We start from the raw sequence: 18,391 nt of genomic DNA, 5'->3' as shown, positions 1-18,391 counted from the left end.
AACTAAGAGAACGTTTTTTATTTTTCTCACCATGACCATGTCTCCAGCTTTAAAAGGATGTGTGGGCTCTGAGGACGGATGGGTCAAAGCTTCCTTCACCTGGAGATGGTGATGCCTCAAGACTGATGACAATTTTATAGCATAGTAAGAAATGTTTTCATCTGTCCACAGCAGTGCTGCTTGAGATGCTGGGAGAGTCTACCTCAACCCCACAGACATAGGCCGCCCCATCAGTACCTCATGGGGGGACAAAAGGGTTGTCCTAGATGGAGTTGCCCTATGGCATGCAGCACTAAAGGCAGAGCATCAGGCAATTTCAGGCCTGTTGCATCAGTTGTTTTTACTAATCTATTTTTTATAGTGGAGATCATCCTCTCCACCTGTCCTGAACTTTGGGGGTGGTAAGGGGCATGCAGTTTCCACTCTATACCCAAACATTCACACATCTTTTGCACCAGTGCATCCACAAATTCACCCCCTCTGTCACTATTAATGCCCTGGGGGACCCCAAATTGGGGTATGATATCTTTCATCAAGCATCGCACCACAGTTGCCGCATCATTCTTCCTTGTGTGAAAGGCCTCCACCTATTTTGAAAATTGATCCACACACACCAGCAGTTATTTTAATCCATTCACTGGGGGCATATAGGCAAAGTCTATTTGGACATTGGTAAACGGCCCCTGTGGTACTAGTAAGTGATCATGTGTAGCAGGGGACCGGCCTTTAGTATGCTGGGCACAGACAAGACATTGGGAGCAGAATTGTGCAGTGAAGGCTGTTATCCCTGATGCAAACCATTCCTGTCTAATTAGCTCATTCATCCCCCTTGTGCCATGTGAGTGGGTCCATGAGCAAGCCTTGTAAGGGGAAGGAACATACTACGTGGAGCCACAAGTCTCCCATCCTGGTGGACCCATAATCCCTCATCATTTTGCATACACCCAGCATCAGTCCACACTTTCCTCAGCTAGGGGGACATTCTGACCTCGGCGGTAAAAGGCCCTTACCGCCGGTCAGAAGTCCGCCATACTACCGCCGCGGCCGCGGTCGACTGCCACGGTCATTCTGACCACCAACTGTGAAACCGCCAAAAATCCGACATCCAAGGAAGGCAGCCACATCAGCGGGCCGCGGAAAACTGGAGATGACCAAACCTCCACCGTCACGCCAACACAAACACGCCCATGCCATTCTGACCCACGAATCCACGCGGCGGTCTTTCAACCGCGGTATTCCATTGGCGGTACACACCGCCGCGCTCAAAATACACACACAGCTCCTAAACACTGCCACATTGGACAATTTGAAATACGCACACCTGACACACATACAAACAACGCTCCCACACATCCAATCAACTATAAAACACACACCCACATCACCCACAAACCCCCACTAGTTGGAAATCGGAGCGAAGGCGAGAGCGAGAGATAGCGATAGCGAGCACAGCATTAGAAAACCCCAACACACACAGGAACACAACTTCATCACCCACACCACATCTACGCACACATCACCACATATCACCACGCACATCACCACAAACACCACCCCACACCTCATCCACACCACCCCATGGCACCCCAAAGACACCCAAGGTTTTTGGACCAAGAACTCCGGGTCATGGTTGAGGAAATCATGAGGGTTGAGCCCCAGCTCTTCGGCACACAGGTGCAGCACACCACCATAGCAAGGAAGGCTGAACTATGGCAAAGGATCGTAGACAGGGTCAACGCTGTGGGACAGCATCCCAGAAATCGGGAAGATATAAGAAAGCGATGGAACGACCTACGGGGGAAGGTGCGCTCGATGATCTCCAGGCACAACATCGCTGTGCAGAAGACTGGCGGCGGACCCCCACCCACCCCACCCCAATTCACAGCATGGGAGCAAGAGGTGGTAAACATCCTGCATCCTGATGGCCTCGCTGGATTACAAGGAGGAATGGACTCTGGTAAGTAGAATCTCAACCACTTCACCCCCCCCCAAACACCAGCATGCCAACCCCCCCCCCTCACCCCCAATCTCACCCCCCAGCACATAACCTCCCTGCCAATGTCTCACCAGCACAACCCACCCTAAACAACACCAACCCCTGAATGCCAACACAAACCATAGACAGCCACCACCAAAGCATGACCATTGCACATACCCATACACCCCCCCCCCCCAAACCCTCACAACACCTCCCACAAGGGAATGCCAGCACTGGGGGACAAGGGCACCCAAAATGCACACCATGGCACACACAGAAACAATAACCATACTCCTTTACCCCTGCAGGGCCCGTACGACAACACACCGCCACGGAGGGTCCAGAGATGTCCATCCCACCCCCAGAACAGGCCCCCAGCGAGGACAGCAGCTCTGTCGACCTAGAACCTGACGACCAGCCTGGACCATCGGGGACCTCTGGACAGTCGGTTCCCCACACACAGGCCACAGCAGACCCAAACCCCCCTGGGAACACCAGCACAGCTCCCACCCAGCGGGCCCATGCCTCTGTCCCGTGGACGCGTCAATCAGCGGTGTGTCCGCCACTACAGGACACCCAGCCTGACCCAACACCCCAACAACAACAGGGACCGGGGGGCAGTGGTAGTGGGCACACCGTCCAGGGGACAGAGGCCCGGGGAAACAGGGCAACTGGGAGGGCTACTGTGCGACAGGGGGGGACAGGCCAAGGGAACCCACTCTCCACGAGTACTGACGGTACTGGCCAGGTTCACCGAGATCCAGGCACAGCGGGAGGAACGGAACATGGGGTTCAGCAATGAACTCCGGGCCATCGCTACCGCAATGGGGACCATAGTCCAGGCCCTAAACCGCATTGAAACCACATTGCGGGACCATGTGGCACCGCAAAGGGCCCCTGTCACTAGCCAGGAACAGCCTACCACCTCCGCCGGCGCTAGTGGTCAGGAGGCCCCCACAGAACGACGGGCCACCAGAACCCCACCTCCTGCTGAAGAACAACCACCCCGCAAGAGGAACCTGAGATCTCAAAGGAAGACAGAGTAGGATGCCAGGACCCCCGCCAGTCTAATATCCCCCCGGATGTCATTCCACTGTCCCACAGTGTCACCCTGTCCAACCTTGAACTGCCCCTGCTCCATCCTTCCACTGCCATATGAACAATGCACCTGTGCGACCGAGAACTGGACTCTGCCATGGACATAACTCCACCCTCACCCTTCACCGTTTAATATCATGTACCAAAATATAGCACTAAAAATAAATCACTCATTGCACATAAATCATACTGGAGTCAGCCTGTATTATTTACAAATGTATAACACATTACTTATCAATAATGTTCTGTTATATATGTGTGGACAACATACCGATGTCAATAAGCATTAGTCCATGGGCTAACCAGGCAGAAGTCACGCAGTGGGTCATACAGCACTGAAAAGGGAAGGGAAAAGTAAACTTCAGGTTAAAAGAACTGGGGGGCAATACACAAAGTAAAGATGCAGGGGGCATTCACTAAATGGTAAATGGCGTGGGAGATTCCTACCTGTGTGCTACTGAAAATACTGTAGGATAACTCTGTCCCTGTTGTCTGGGTCGTACTCTTCGTCTTCCTCCTCTTCACTCTCCGCAGGCTCCACAGCTGCTTCAACACCACCATCTGGACCATCCTCCTGCAGGAAGGGCACCTGACGTCGCAATGCCAGATTGTGAAGCATACAGCAGGCCACGATGATCTGGCACACCTTCTTTGGTGAGTACATCAGGGATCCCCCTGTCATATGTAGGCACCTAAACCTGGCCTTCAGGAGGCCAAAGGTTCTTTCAATGACCCTCCTAGTTCGCCCATGGGCCTCATTGTACCGTTCCTCTGCCCTGGTCCGGGGATTCCTCACTGGGGTCAATAGCCAAGGCAGGTTGGGGTAACCAGAGTCACCAATTAGCCACACACGTTGTCTCTGTAGCTGTTCCATCACATAAGGGATGCTGCTATTTTGCATCACATACGCGTCATGCACTGACCCAGGGAACATGGCATTCACATGGGGGATGTACTGGTCAGCCAAACAGACCACCTGGACGTTCATCGAATGGTAACTTTTCCTGTTTCTGTACACCTGCTCATCGTCTTTTGGGGGTACTAAAGCCACATGGGTCCCATCAATGGCACCAATTATGTTGGGGATATGTCCAAGGGCATAAAAATCACCCTTCACAGTGGCCAAATCAACCTCCTCAGGGAATACAATGTAGCGCCGCATGTGTTTCGTCAGGGCAGACAACACTCTAGACAAGATTTTTGAAAACATAGGCTGAGACATTCCAGATGACATGGCCACTGTTGTCTGGAATGAGCCACTTGCCAAAAAATGGAGGACTGACAGAACCTGCACTAGAGGGGGAATTCCTGTGGGTTGGCGGATGGGGGACATCAGGTCTGGCATCAGGTCCCCCTCCTCCTCGTCTCCCTCCTCCCTCCCTGTGACGTCTACACTCACACCTGCATGCACACCACCATCAGCCGTCTCAAGCACCGCTCCGCTGGGCCCCTCCTGTCAAGCACCGCTCCGCTGGGCCCCGCCGTCTCAAGCACAGCTCCGCTGGGCCCCTCCTGTCAAGCACCGCTCCGCTGGGCCCTTCCTGTCAAGCACCGCTCCGCTGGGCCCCGCCGTCTCAAGCACCGCTCCGCTGGGCCCCGCCGTCTCAAGCACCGCTCCGCTGGGCCCTTCCTGTCAAGCACCGCTCCGCTGGGCCCCGCCGTCTCAAGCACTGCTCCGCTGGGCCCCGCCGTCTCAAGCACCGCTCCGCTGGGCCCCTCCTGTCAAGCACCGCTCCGCTGGGCCCCGCCGTCTCAAGCACCGCTCCGCTGGGCCCCTCCTGTCAAGCACCGCTCCGCTGGGCCCTTCCTGTCAAGCACCGCTCCGCTGGGCCCCGCCGTCTCAAGCACCGCTCCGCTGGGCCCCGCCGTCTCAGGCACCGCTCCGCTGGGCCCTTCCTGTCAAGCACTCCCCAGGATATGGCAGTGGGCATGGTGGCCCCTTCGTGGGTCTTGCGTCGTGGACTCATGTGGCTGAGGTGCCCCCCTTCCCTTCCCCCTGAGGTGCCTGTAGTTTTGTCATCAGATGCCCCTGCAGTGTTCTCTCCAAAGGACTCAGGTCTCGTGTGTGGGCTTTGCCCTTGTGTTGCTACACTTTGGCCCACGGACAAATCGTTACTACGTAAAATGTGCAGGACTGATTTCTGCAGTTGTCCACTGCTGTGTATATTGACTTTAGAAATGTAAATATTCTGGCTAGTTGACCAATACTTATCGGAGGCTATTTTGGACATAAATATTTATTGACACTTTTGAAATGTCATTGCATTTTTTACGGGGGTTTGGTTGGTGTCACTGTGACTTGTTGCTCTGCATTGGTGTGTACATATTGGGGGAGGGGAGGGGGTTGCATATGTGTGTGCCCGTAACCTTTCGTCCTCCCCCCTCCCGTGTGTCGTAGGTGCTGTACTCACCGTTGACGTCTGCGCCGGAGTTCGTACTCGTGGTAGATGAGCAGGTAGACGAGAGCAGGTATGATGTTCAATTCGGGTTCCATGCTGTCCTCCGTACTCGTGGAGTGCGTAGAGGTGAGCGTTTTCACATTCGTAGTCTGTTTCCGCCGTGTTTTTATCGGCGGGGCTCCCGCCCCGGAAAAGGTGGCGGATTGGTGGGTCATGATAGTGTGGGCGGTACATTGTCTGCCGCCTGGCTGTTGGCGGTGACCGCCGCGCTGTTTGTCGGTCCCGCCGTGGCGGTCGGAGTGTTAAAGTGGCGGGCTGTGTTGGCGGTTCCCGCCAGGGTCAGAATTCCATTTTTTGGACCGCCGGCCTGTTGGCGGTTTGGCCGCCGCTTTATCACCGACCGCCAGGGTTAGAATCACCCCCCTAGTGTTGCAGACCATTGCGCTTCCTTTACATCAGCTAGCAACAATTGTCTCTGAATAAGCTGAAATAAGCTGATTTTTTTTAATGATTTTTGCCATTGGGGGCACCATTTGTACTGGCTGTAACATGCTTTCTCTTGCTGCTGTGTCAGCCATGGTGTTTCCTCTGGCTATTTTGGTGTTAGCCGCTGTATGGGCCTCACATTTTATGACTGCTATGCTGTTGGGTAGTAGTATTGCTTTTAACAAGTTTTTTACCAAAAGGCCATTTTGGATGGGGCACCCTGCTGTTGTTAAGAAACCACAATACTGCCACAGCTGGCCAAAATCGTGTACAACTGCAAAGGCATAATGTGAGTCAGTATAAATGTTAACAGTTTTTCCCTTGGCTAGGATGCATGCTCTTGTTACAGCATACAGCTCAGCTTGCTGGGCAGATGTGCCAGGGTGCAGAGCTGCACTTTCAATTATGGTGCCTACTGTTGTTATTCCATACCCTGCTCTGTAATCGGTGTCTGTTAGTCTACTGGAGGAACCATCAGTGTACCACTCATAGGGCCAGATGTAGCAAAGGGTTTTACCCATTCTGTGTCTATGGGAAAATTCGTTTATACATATGGCCCATAGTCTGCTTTTTCTAAAGGTGTCTGTTATAAATCTGTTATAAATCTGTCGTAAATTCACATCCCCTGTCCCAGCACAGTTAATAACTGCTGTTTAGTGTTTTAGTGTTTGTCCTATGTGAGAGTCCCGTCAGAGCTCTGCAGGGCCAGAAGCATGACTGCTTAATTTCCACATTTTCAGTCTTTGGAAAGGTAGGATTTAAACTATGCTGTTTTTGTATTTCTGTGCAGTGCGCTCTCTACCACCAATAAACAGAAGTAGGGAAACGTAACCATCCAAGAACTGGCTCAAGAAAATTTAGAATGCCAGTATGCGCATAGAAATCCTGTGCAAAAAGCAGGCCAGGAGCTGGAGTACTTGAGAAACACTGCAGCCATGAGGCCACATTGAAACTAAAGCTCACATTTTAATTTTGTCTCTAAGATACAGGAACATTGGCATTGTTAGAGTTCAAAATCATTATATTTTGTCCTCAACATATTTACCTATTTATATACAGAAATCTGAGTGTGTAATTTGAGAAAAATTACACAGAAAAGTAGCAGCACCTTAAAAGTGAGCTTGAAGCAGTGGAAATGCAAAATATTAACTGTTTCTTAAGAAGATGTTATAACAGAACACTTATGAAAAGGATGATTTAAAATAATTATGTGGATAGAATAATGCAAGTCTAATGATGTGCCTTTGCCTTTCTGTTGCCTTACATTGTAGTACGCCATGAGAAGAAAGGGGTGCAAACATTTATGGGAATTAGTTACATAGCTGATATTTAAAGTAGTGATATTAGACATCATAAACATCATAAAAATGCAAAAACGATTTTAGTAACATTAATTTTAAGAATTATTTACATGTGTGTATGTTGAGCAAACATTGTGGTAGTTGGCCATATTCAGCCTTGGTCATTACTGAATAATGTTTTAAGGTCTTCAAGCTGTAGCTTCACACTGTAATAAGTGTTTATTCAGAATCTACATTTTAGGTTGATCTCTTTATTGCTGCAAACATGATCCCTTACTGAATCCTAGAAATGTTTATTTTATCCTTTAGAAATAAGTAATTATTTCCCATCCAACCACAAATATATTTGAAAGGTCATTTGTTTTTTTTTTAAAGAAGTTTACCAAGTGCCCAGGACCAGTAAATTAAATGCTACTAGTGGGCGGTAGAACTGGTTGTGCCACCCACAGATGTAGCCTTTCAAACCTGTCTCAGGCCTGCCACTGCAGCCTGTGGGCGCAGTTTACTGCTACTTTGACCTAGCATTTAAAACTGTCTGCCAATCCTTAAATAATCCCTTTCTGCTACATATAAGTCTCCCCTAAGGTAGGCGCTAGGTAGATGGGGCATGTACTTTTAAGTTTACATGTCCTGGTGGTGTCACACACAAATTAGTTTTTTTTCTTTTTTTTTTTCTTTCTTTCACTACTGTGAGGTTTACTCCTCTTAAATTGAGTGCACTTTTACCATTAAAGTTAGTTTTATCATCAGTATGTTATAAATGTCACTTCTAAAACGTAGATATTTGTCGCTGTTACAGTTTTGTGTGCATGCAGCCTGTCTTTAATACCCAAGGCTTTGTTACAGCTGCACTCTGCCTTCCCTCTCTCTGTCCACATTAGCACGCAAACTACTTTACATTTGTTAGACAGTCTCTGTCCTTCTTATCTTGCTCTACAGGGCTATCAGGTCAAAACATTTCTCTCCTGTCATCTGTTTAAAAACTTTTTAGTCTTTTTCAGCATTCTAGGGCTTACCACCATTACGTTTCCTCTAGACTTGCCACTGCCCATTGTGCCCTTCCCTCTCAATTTTACAATCTGGAAAAAATAAGCACAATGGTTGTATCCTTCAGAAAAAAATTGTTAAACAGGGGAAAAAAGTGTTATGCAGTGGTGGATAGACAGAGCGATAGAGAAAACAGGAGCTGTTGACAATTCAGAGGCACAAGATAAAACAGTTTTTCTTGACTAATGCAGTGCTGCACTACTTTACATGTAATTCAAAAACATTGCAAGGAAACATAGTGGCACATTTACACTTAAACAACACATAATTCAAATACAGCCATTGATCAATGACAGACTATGCTTTTGTGCACATTTCAAAATCATTTCCTGTGTTCTGACGTCAACTGATCAAATGCTTCCCAAGCTACACTTTAGGAGGGTTTAAATTAATTAATTGATGTATTTATTTTCTCTCTGGGATTCCCGTAAAACAAAAACAAAATTCTCCTCTTTCTGTTCAGGATCTCCTGCGTGGTATTACAATTCGCCGTACGAATTTGCCACTATCATTTAACGCAATGATATGAATAACTTTGTTACTCCTCAGTCACCTATTATTTAAGAAAAAAATTATCTTCTGTCTGTACAGGTTCTCCTGCGTGGTATTACAATTCACCACACAAATTTGCCACTATCATTTAACATAATGATACGGGTAACTTAGTTACTCCTCAGTCACCTATTAAATAGCCAGCTATATTTTTATTTACATCAATCCCCAGTTTAACTCTTAGCTAAGAGTTGAAAGGCCCCAACAGGAAGGCATTCAATTAACTTACCGGTGGTGGCATTTCACGCATCCCACTTCTGACACCATTTGTTAGGAAACTATTTTTCAACCCTCCTCAGAGTGACGCAAAGAAAGCACAAACACCAGGAAATGCTTCGGAACAGATGAAATGCTTTCATGAGGTACCCAGCTTTATTGGCAGGCCAAGGCAGAAGGCAGACGCACATCCCAGTGTTACGTCTTACAAGCTGGCATCTTCTGCCCTGAAGCATATAAGTCAGGCACTTATATATGTTAATAAGTGCTGTCACAGCACAACCCCAAAAGGGGACACAGTCCAAACATGGACACGCACATACAAAAGAAATGCTGGATATACAAAACTTAAAGTCCATAGTGTAAAAATTTACATAATGCAGTGTGAGCATGAACATGTGAACAGACAACAGGTGGTCCCTAAAGAAAAGGGGGCTGGGTTGCTGACTGGCTGAACTTAAATTGTGAGACCGAGTTAAACTTAACAACGTGGCTCAGAGAGGTTTGTTTGTACAACTGGCATAGGTGTCAGAGAGGTCAGTAGGGAAGTCTTACTGCGATTCTGATAATGGAGGAGAGAATTGGAACTAAAGTATCATATCTATAGGTACATACATGTGAATATATATTTTTCCCAACAGTGTGTTTTCTTGATCCTCATTAATTTCAGCATCTGCTTCACCACTAAAATTTATGAGTGTTACTTTTAACAGTTCCTATTTCCTACTTATTTTCTGTATTGTGTAGGTATGACTTATCTCTAATACATGTGGCCAGCTTGACTAATTTTCTCTTTGTGCAAAATTAACCATTCCTCACCCAACTTGTTGCATCTTCTCTACAAGATTTAAACTGTTTTGTGAGGCATCAATGTTTTTGACCTTCAACATTTCCAATATTGCAGAATTAGCCATTAGTGCATGCTTCTTATGTACTTGTGTGTCTTCAATGGTAGCATCACTAACTGAAGGGTTAAGAGCGCTGCTGTTGTGTGCCGCAGGGATTTTTATACAAAACATGTGTTAAATACAAGCGAGGCCTGATTGTAAACTATGAATGCGGTAATGCATTATAGTGTGTATATGAAGGATGCAGAAACGCATGATAATGTGAATATGATAAGCCTATGGTCTAGAAAATAAACAAACTGAAAGATAAGGTTAAGAAAAGTGTGCTTGATGAACATATTTTTACATTGCACTGTATTTCACAAAGTGAAAGCAAAGAAGGGTTCTTTCATTTCTGTGGTCTGCTTGCTGTGATTAAAGCTACAAGGCCATCTCACCTTGTAAAATTCTAACTTGAAAGGAAGCAAAAGCGGTTAGTGTACAGAAGTATCAGTATATGATCTGAGTAGGAGTGCCTCCTTCTCCCTGCTGCATTGAGAATCATGGTAAGACCAAGATTTCCAGAAATGTTAGAAGTAGGGAAGGGCAGATCACGTGCTGAGTCGACATGCAGAGGGATTGACTTCTGATTGCAGGTCCAATTGAAAGGTATATGGTGAAAACTAACATGAAGTGGCACACTACAATTAAGTTAGACAGTGCAGCCAGGTAAAATTATGGCTGGTGTTGCTATGTAAATTTCTAATAGATATGAAAAACAGCTGCTTTTCTCTGAGGACGTTAGTGGGAAGCATGAAACTGCAACACCACCTGACAAAGTCATAGCATGATTGCTTAATCCTCCCATGCCCCTTTTGAGGACAACATGATTGAAGTCCTGAAGGAAGAGAAGTTCATTTGTTCTGACTCGACAAAATGACGGCTAGAGGCATGGGAGAATCAACTGAACTGTGGAACCTTTACTGGAAGAAATTGAAACTGGAGGACAGGAGTAGAAAGAACAATTATGTCTTTATGGAGTGCTGGAGAAATCAGAGGGTGACAACAATGTGCCATGAACGGGGACCATTTTCATGCAATTCAACTTCTCCAAATGAGCGGAATTCCATACAGCCTTTGAATATCCACCTGGCACCCTGTGACCAATAAATTCCCTTGCCCTTTAATAGCTTGTTTTCTACGTCATCAGCAGGCATGAGATGTCATCTTATTGGATAAGAAGCGTGGGTCTTATCAATTATAGAGCAATGACGTCAACATCTAAGCAGACTTATTTTGCAAAAATAAACTTAAGGTGGAAGAAATTCCTAGCCTTGAGTCTCATGCTGTGGTAGTGTGGCATCTGTTTTTGTTCTGCTGGAATCTGCCTAAGTCTGATAGCTTTAGATAATACATTGAAAGAATCTGAAGAAACGTACATTTTGTATTGTTAGACTTTTCATCCTTGGCCTGGTCTCCCTTAACTTTTTGCCTCTGTTTCCCAGGTTGTTGATGTGTGCTGGTCTCTATTTTTGCTGTTTTTGTTACTCTGGGCAATTTACTACTGCTAACCAGTGCAAGTGCTCATGTACACAATGTATATGTAATTAGTTTATCCATGATTGGCATTTTTGATTTACTAGTAAGTCCCTAGTAAAGTGCACTAGAGGTTCCCAGGGCCTGTAAACCAAATGCTACAAGTGGGCCTACAGCACTGGTTGTGCCACCCACATAAGGAGCTCTGTAATCATGTCTCAAACCTGCCACTGCAGTGTCTGTGTGTGCAGTTTTAACTGTAAATTTGTACCCACTTGCCAGGCCTAAACCTTCCCTTTTCTTACATGTCAGACACCCCTATGGTAGGCCCTGGGTAGCCCTAATGGCAGGGTGCAGTGTATGGTTGAGGTAGGACATATAGTAATGTGTTTTATATGTCCTGACAGTGAAATACTGCTAAATTAGTTTTTCACTGTTGCAAGGCCTGTCCCTCTCATAGGTTAAAATGGTGGCTACCTTTAAATCTGATTAAAGTATAGATTCCTTTTGGGAGCGGGTGGACATGTGGAGTTTGGGGTCTCTGAGCTCACAATTTAAAATACATATTTTAGTAAAGTTGATTTTGAGACTGTGTGTTTGAAAATGCCACTTTTAGAAAGTGAGCATTTTCTTGCTTATACCATTTCTGTGACTCTGCCTGTTTGTGGATTCCCTGTCTGGGTCAGTTTGACAGTTGTGCTGGTTGCACCTCACACTAGACAGTGACACAAAGGGAGCTGGGGTGTAGTCTGCTTTTCCTGATGAGCCACCTGTGCTAGGAGGGTGGGGAGGAGTGGTCACTCACACCTGAAAGGACTGTGCCTGCCCTCACACAATGCAGTCTCCAACACCCTGGTGAGTGTCTGTTGCCTGGCCTGGGCAAGGCAGGATTTTACAATCAAGAGAGACTTTGCTTTGAAGTAGGCCTGCTTCAAAGGAGAAAATGGGTATAAGAAGGGCACCCAAAACCACAGACTTTAGAACACTTCTGAAAACCAAGAGGAACCTCTGCCTGGAGAAGAGCTGAAGAGCTGAGGAAAAAGAGCTGCCCTGCCTGTGACTGTGCTTTGTGGAGCTATCCTGCAGTTGCTGCTTCTGCCAGAGTAAGAGGACAAAGACTGGACTTTGTGTTGCCTTCCTTATTGTGAAGCTCTCCAAGGGCTTGATTTAGAGCTTGCCTCCTGTTATTTGAAGTCTCAGGGACAGCAAAGACTTCTCTCTGCCAGGACCTGGAGTCTCTGGAGAGACTCCTACCCTGCCAAGTGGTGCCCATCCAGTTCCTGGGACCCTGAAAGGAGAAGCTGGCAGCCTAAGAGGAAGAAATCCATGCACAGAACGCCGTGCAGGGAAAAGATTGACGCAACTCCGATCTGCTGCTGAAAAATCGACGCACCGCGGGGTTCGCGGTTGAAAAGCGACGCTCTCCTGCAATGCGACACGGAGATCGACACCCGGGGCTGGAAAACGATGCTCAGCTGGTGAGATCGCAACCCGTGCTGCGTGGTTTTCAGATCATTTGGCGGCTGGATTTCCGATGTAAGTACCACTGGGCGTGTAAAAACAATGTAAGGCCTGCCCAGACCCGAGAGTGCTGACCGGATCGACGCATCGCTCTCCTGCAGAGAGAAGAAACGACGAGCCCGACCCGACGAACATACTGTTTCATAAAGTTTTCTCCACATTCTCGTTTAAAAACATCAAATCTGTCCAGGTTTATCTTTTGTAGTTAGCTTTTTTTAGTCCAGTTTTTTCCATGTCACAGATAGAGCACCACCCAGCTCGGAAAATGTGTCATGTGGTATAGAAGGTTTACCTTACAAAAAGTGGTGCAATATGACATGAAATCAACACTTTACCTTCAACCTTAGGCATTTTTAGAACTCATTTTTAGAATGTATGTCCAATCACAAAAATAAATCTTTCTAAACATCAAGTATGCTATGCATTTTTATTTTTTTGTATTAATGGATAAGTTTTATCTTTTCAAATTGCTTTACACTGTGAACATTTTTCAGTGCATTTCAGAGCTCTTGTCTCGTTCTACAGAACACAGTTCCTTTATAAATATTATGACATCTGTAGACAAATGAGGAATATTCACTTTAGCCACCAATTTTTGCCATTGCTATTAGCAACCAGTGTATCTTTCAAACTATATTCCAAAACTATAACTTCATATTTTCAAAGATCATACCCCCATTGCATGCTGAGAGCTGCATATGGCAGCTATGTCCCGTCCTTTGGGGCTGAGGGGCCACGCCCGCATACCTTTTGACCCTCAAGAAGAGTATTTGTTGGGCTGAGCAAAGGTCAGCCTGACACGCCCTTCTCACTTTCAGGTCAGGCAGCTAGGAGCTAGACATGCACTATTTGCACAGGCTCGTAGTTGAATGAGGTGAGCTTTGCTGGGCAGAGGAGGTCACTACTCCTGTGGGTGTGACCTCCTCAGCTAAGCCAAGGTCCTCTCACTCAGTGACGAGACATAGTGCCACCCATTGACCCTGACCTGGGAACTTCTGTTTCAAGCCCTGAAGCGCTGAGGGCTGGGTGTCAATCAGTGACACATCATCATGGAGTGGGATGGGGTAAGCAGTCAAACTGATTCCATCTCACTCTGTGACGAGGTTGGGACTGCTGCCTTCCCACATTGGTTGACCTTGGGTCAGCCAATGTGGGAAGGCAGCAGTCCCAACCCTCCTGGGACCTCTGAGGCTCCGGACTGCTGTCTTCCCTCATTGGCTGAGGGAAGGAAGCAGTACAAACCCTCCAGGGACCTCCGAGGCTGAACTGCAGGTAAGTGTTTGTGTTTTTGTTTAAATTATTGTTTGGTGCATGTGCGTGTGTGTATGTTTGAATATTTGGTAGTGAGTGTTGTGAATGGATGTGTGTGAGTGTGTGTATGTGTGTGAATAAATGAGTGTAAGGTTGTGTATGTGTGTGTGTGTGTGTTTGTGTGTGTGTGTGTTCAGTCTGTCCCCCTCCCTCCTAAAATTTCCAGCCTCCACTGGTAAATAGTTTTGCATAGCATATGCTGTAAAATATCAAAACTAAATGTTGGGAAAACCTATTGGTGCTTTACAGCATCAAAGGGCTGCCTGAGTTATCTGGGCTGTGTGTGAGTACATGCCAGATGAGAGCCCTACATTTACCCAGAGGACAAAGAAAATCGAATCAGGAAAATCCGCTTGAGAGAGTATTCAAAGTTCAAACCATGAAGGTTTATTTAAATTTAGGATCAACTACAGAAGGCATGTTTCTGTATCATTGGAAGACAAATACTGTATTTTTCGGGGAAAACTGTATTTAATTGTTGGATCTCAAAAAAAATAATCTGTTAGCTGAAATAAGCAGAATTTTTTTTCAACCAATATTTCTACCAAATGTGGAGTCCCCTAGGATTCAATATCGTCCCTTGTCATTTTCAATCTCAACATGAAGCCCATTGGGTCTCTACTCACCAGTAACAACATCAGATTCTCCAAAATTTGTAATGATACACAACTTTTCTTGAAAGACTCTTTTGCTCCAGATGTTCAATGCCTTAGCCACTGCCTGCCCCTCATCCATACTTGGACACACATACCTGAAGCTCAGATCCACCAAGAAAGAATTCCCAAATCTGGCTACATAATTGTTTTAACAAATCTATGGATTAATTTCCAAAATGCTGTCAAGTATAGGGTCACGCACATGTAGGCATCCACGTTTGCAATGTGAGAGTCACAGTTGAAATGAATCCTAAACAATCCCATCCTTTTTACCAATGTCCTCTTAGTTGAGAATGTGATATAAATGTAAAGAGTGAATGCGAAAAATGAATAAACTTAATCCAAAGGCTCAGCAATGATTATAAAAAAATGTTTAACTGCCATGGTTTAAAAGTAATTTCGAAGGAAAATATAGCTTTCGTTGATTTGCATCTATTGCAAACTAAGGATGTGCAAATTTTGTTCATTAGTTTGCAAAACAGGCTTGTGGCGTGGTACAGGTGATGCTGAACGGATCGACGGATACTGGAGCGATCCAGCCAGAAAGGTATGCCACTATTATTAACCATCAATGCCTATGTGAACAATTATATAATATCTAGCATAATTTATATAACACTTTGCTACTAGGACTGCCATATCATTCTCAGGCACAGCTCCTCCGCTATGGAGGAGGAGCATCGCCCCTCCCCACCAGCAGCTGCAAACCTGTTATAATAAATCGATAACTAACTATGTTTATTAACATTTTGTAGTAAAAGGGGGGGCATGGGCTATGACGGGAATGGAGGTGGAGTGCTTAGTACTCCCCCTTAGTGGGCATGTGTGTTTGGCCGGCTGTCTCAGGCCGACCAAACACACATGCGCACTGAGCTTTCTACAACCCGCCACTGTGTTGCCGGGCTGGAGAGAGCAGGCACAGGCTCCCGGTCTACCTGGGAGTGCCCCGGCTCGGCGCTCTGGACAATCTGCCAGCAGCATGACAGCAACATTCAGATTGGCCACAGGGCAGGCTGGGAGCCTGTGGCTGCACCAGAGGAGCGGCGTGGTGGTGGAGGCCATAAACGTAATTTGTTGTTGTTTTTTTATTTATTGATTCCCCGCGGCACGTGCCGGCCCGTCCTTACAAAGTGTTGCAAGCTGCTCCTGATCATTCTGTACATGTTTAAATGAACAAATATATCTACAATGTTTTGTAAAATGGAAGCCCTGACCCAAACATGTTGTTCAATACACATTAGACAACGTGGCAGGCTATATCTGACACATCCTTAGCACACAGAGATACACATACCAAATATCAGTGATTTTTGCAAAGAGGCCAGAGTTAGAAGAGCCACACAAACAGGGTAAGTATACTATGCACATGCAGACTCAATTTGCAAGTGATTTCTCCAAGTAAAGGCCAACAATTGAAAAGTTGTTGACACCCCATTACTTTTTCTCAATTTCACACATGAATACCACTTCAAAGGGTGTGAATATTAAGTGGACCCAAAACCTGACCCCATCTAGTGCATGATAAGCATTTATCTGTTCCCACTCTTCTCCGCCCTTCTATCTTTTAGCTACATTATTATTTGAGAAAGACTCAATGACAACTTTGCAAAGGACCTTTAGGCGTGAGAGGTGGCTGAATGAAATGGTGCTGATAATAATTATGGATCCCATCTGGTCAGTTCGTTATTTTTTTGTTCTTGAAACAAGAAATTTGGGTCCAATATACAGTTTTAAGAATATGATTTACTCTTTTCCTGCTACTCCAGCTCCTACTGTTCCATATTGTGCTATCTACTTGTCTATGTTATTGGCTAATTAAAATGTAGCCTTCCATATTGTGGCAATCCCTCAGTGATAATCCTCAGTATATGTAAAGGTGTCTACTCAATCACTCAGCAGTCCTCAGAGACTGCCCACATCTGCCACCATTTAGTTACTCTCAAAGCATGCGGAAATCTGCTGTAACCATTCACTAGAATTTGTTTTTCCCCCATGGCATTACAGCTGTATGCTCCACCACTTGAAATATCATTGTGCAGACTGTGTGGTGGGTATTGCAACAGGACAACCAAATACAAACTGCCCCTCTTAGTGTTTCTGAGAATATGTTCAGATTTATCATCCATCAATTGGTAATGTCTGAGTGTCTTGAGAAAGTGTGTTTATAGACTAACTAGAACCACCTATCACACAGAGTAACTTAGAGGTAGCTCCTTCCCCATGCTATTTGTTCACTCACAGTTCCAATACTTTATTTCTTTACACTTCACCCAATAGATTATCTTGGAGAATGAAGTATTGCACCGCGCAGGAAGAGACCAAGGTCCAGATGTAGCAAAGCCCAGTTTGCATTTTTGAAATAGCAAATGTTAAGAAATTTGAGAAATGCAAAATGGGATGTAAGAAAATAGCGAATCCCTAAAAGTGATTTCTTAAAATTCGCAATCGCTAGTAGGGAATTGCTATAGGAATGGGACTCCATTCATCCCTATGGGCCTGAAGTCCCATAGGTGTAAATGGTTTTGCATTTCCCAATTTGCAAATTCCTGTTAGGAATTTGCATTTTAGGTAATGAAAATCCAAAGGTGCTGGGGGTCTAAGGCCCCCTTTAATGCACCCCCCCCAAAGAAAGTGTGCACATGTAAAGCGCACATATATCCTAGGGGCAAGTGTGCGCTACATGCCACTTTTAAAAAGGCATTTTCAATGCATTTTTAAAATTGCACATGGTTACCACCAAATTTGAATTTGTGGTAATTGCATTTATCTAAATGCCCAGTTCGCATTTAGAAAATGCATGATACATGTGCATAGGAAATCGCAAATAGGAATTCCCTATTTGCGATTTCCTATTTAGGGAATCGCAATTTGCGATTCCCTATTCAGAGTCTCAATTTTAGGGAATCGGTAAAAATTGTGTTTCCCTAAAATTGAACTGCACTGCCTTTCATACATTGTGAAAGTCGATTTTGCATACGCAAATGGTGGGATTTGCTGATTCACACCGTTTGCGAATGCAAAATCCTTTGATACATCTTTCTCCAAATCTTTGATTGGTCTTGACACTCAACTCTTTTGTAGCTCTTCCATTTGTTTTTGCTCAGTATAAAGGGTAAAGGTGAAATGGTCTATTTAGACAACACTTTGTATTCTTCCAACCCTTTGCATTCCCCTACCCAATAAATTCCTGAATCTTTAGTCTCTGAAGTAATGGTTATGTACCTTGTTAGAAACGGGGTCTTTGGTTGACAGTAAGGTTACCCCCTGTTCAAGCAAGGACCCTCACTCTAGTCAGGAGAAAAGAGAATCACCCTCAGATAACCCATGCTTACCCTCTTGGTAGCTAGGCAGGGCAGTAGGCTTAACTTCAGAGTGCTAGGTGTATTTGTACCAACACACAGTAACTTAATGAAAACACTACAAAATGACACAACACAGGTTTAGAAAAATAGGAAATATTAAT

General features: G+C 45.6%; 1 protein-coding gene across 1 annotated transcript in view; it reads left to right on the top strand.

Moving 5' to 3' along the window:
* The window catches only part of LOC138248718 (ADP-ribosyl cyclase/cyclic ADP-ribose hydrolase 1-like), a 367,725-nt gene that overhangs the window by 192,123 nt on the left and 157,211 nt on the right, over positions 1-18,391 (top strand). Inside the window, exon 5 of the mRNA XM_069202573.1 lies at positions 15,399-15,475. Coding sequence (XP_069058674.1) covers positions 15,399-15,475 — 77 coding nt within the window. The remainder of the gene's footprint in view (positions 1-15,398; positions 15,476-18,391) is intronic.

This window comes from Pleurodeles waltl, chromosome 1_2, assembly GCF_031143425.1.
Source record: "Pleurodeles waltl isolate 20211129_DDA chromosome 1_2, aPleWal1.hap1.20221129, whole genome shotgun sequence".
NCBI lineage: Eukaryota > Metazoa > Chordata > Amphibia > Caudata > Salamandridae > Pleurodeles > Pleurodeles waltl.
Note: the sequence above shows the minus strand (reverse complement) of the source record. Positions and strands in the feature narration are given on the sequence as shown.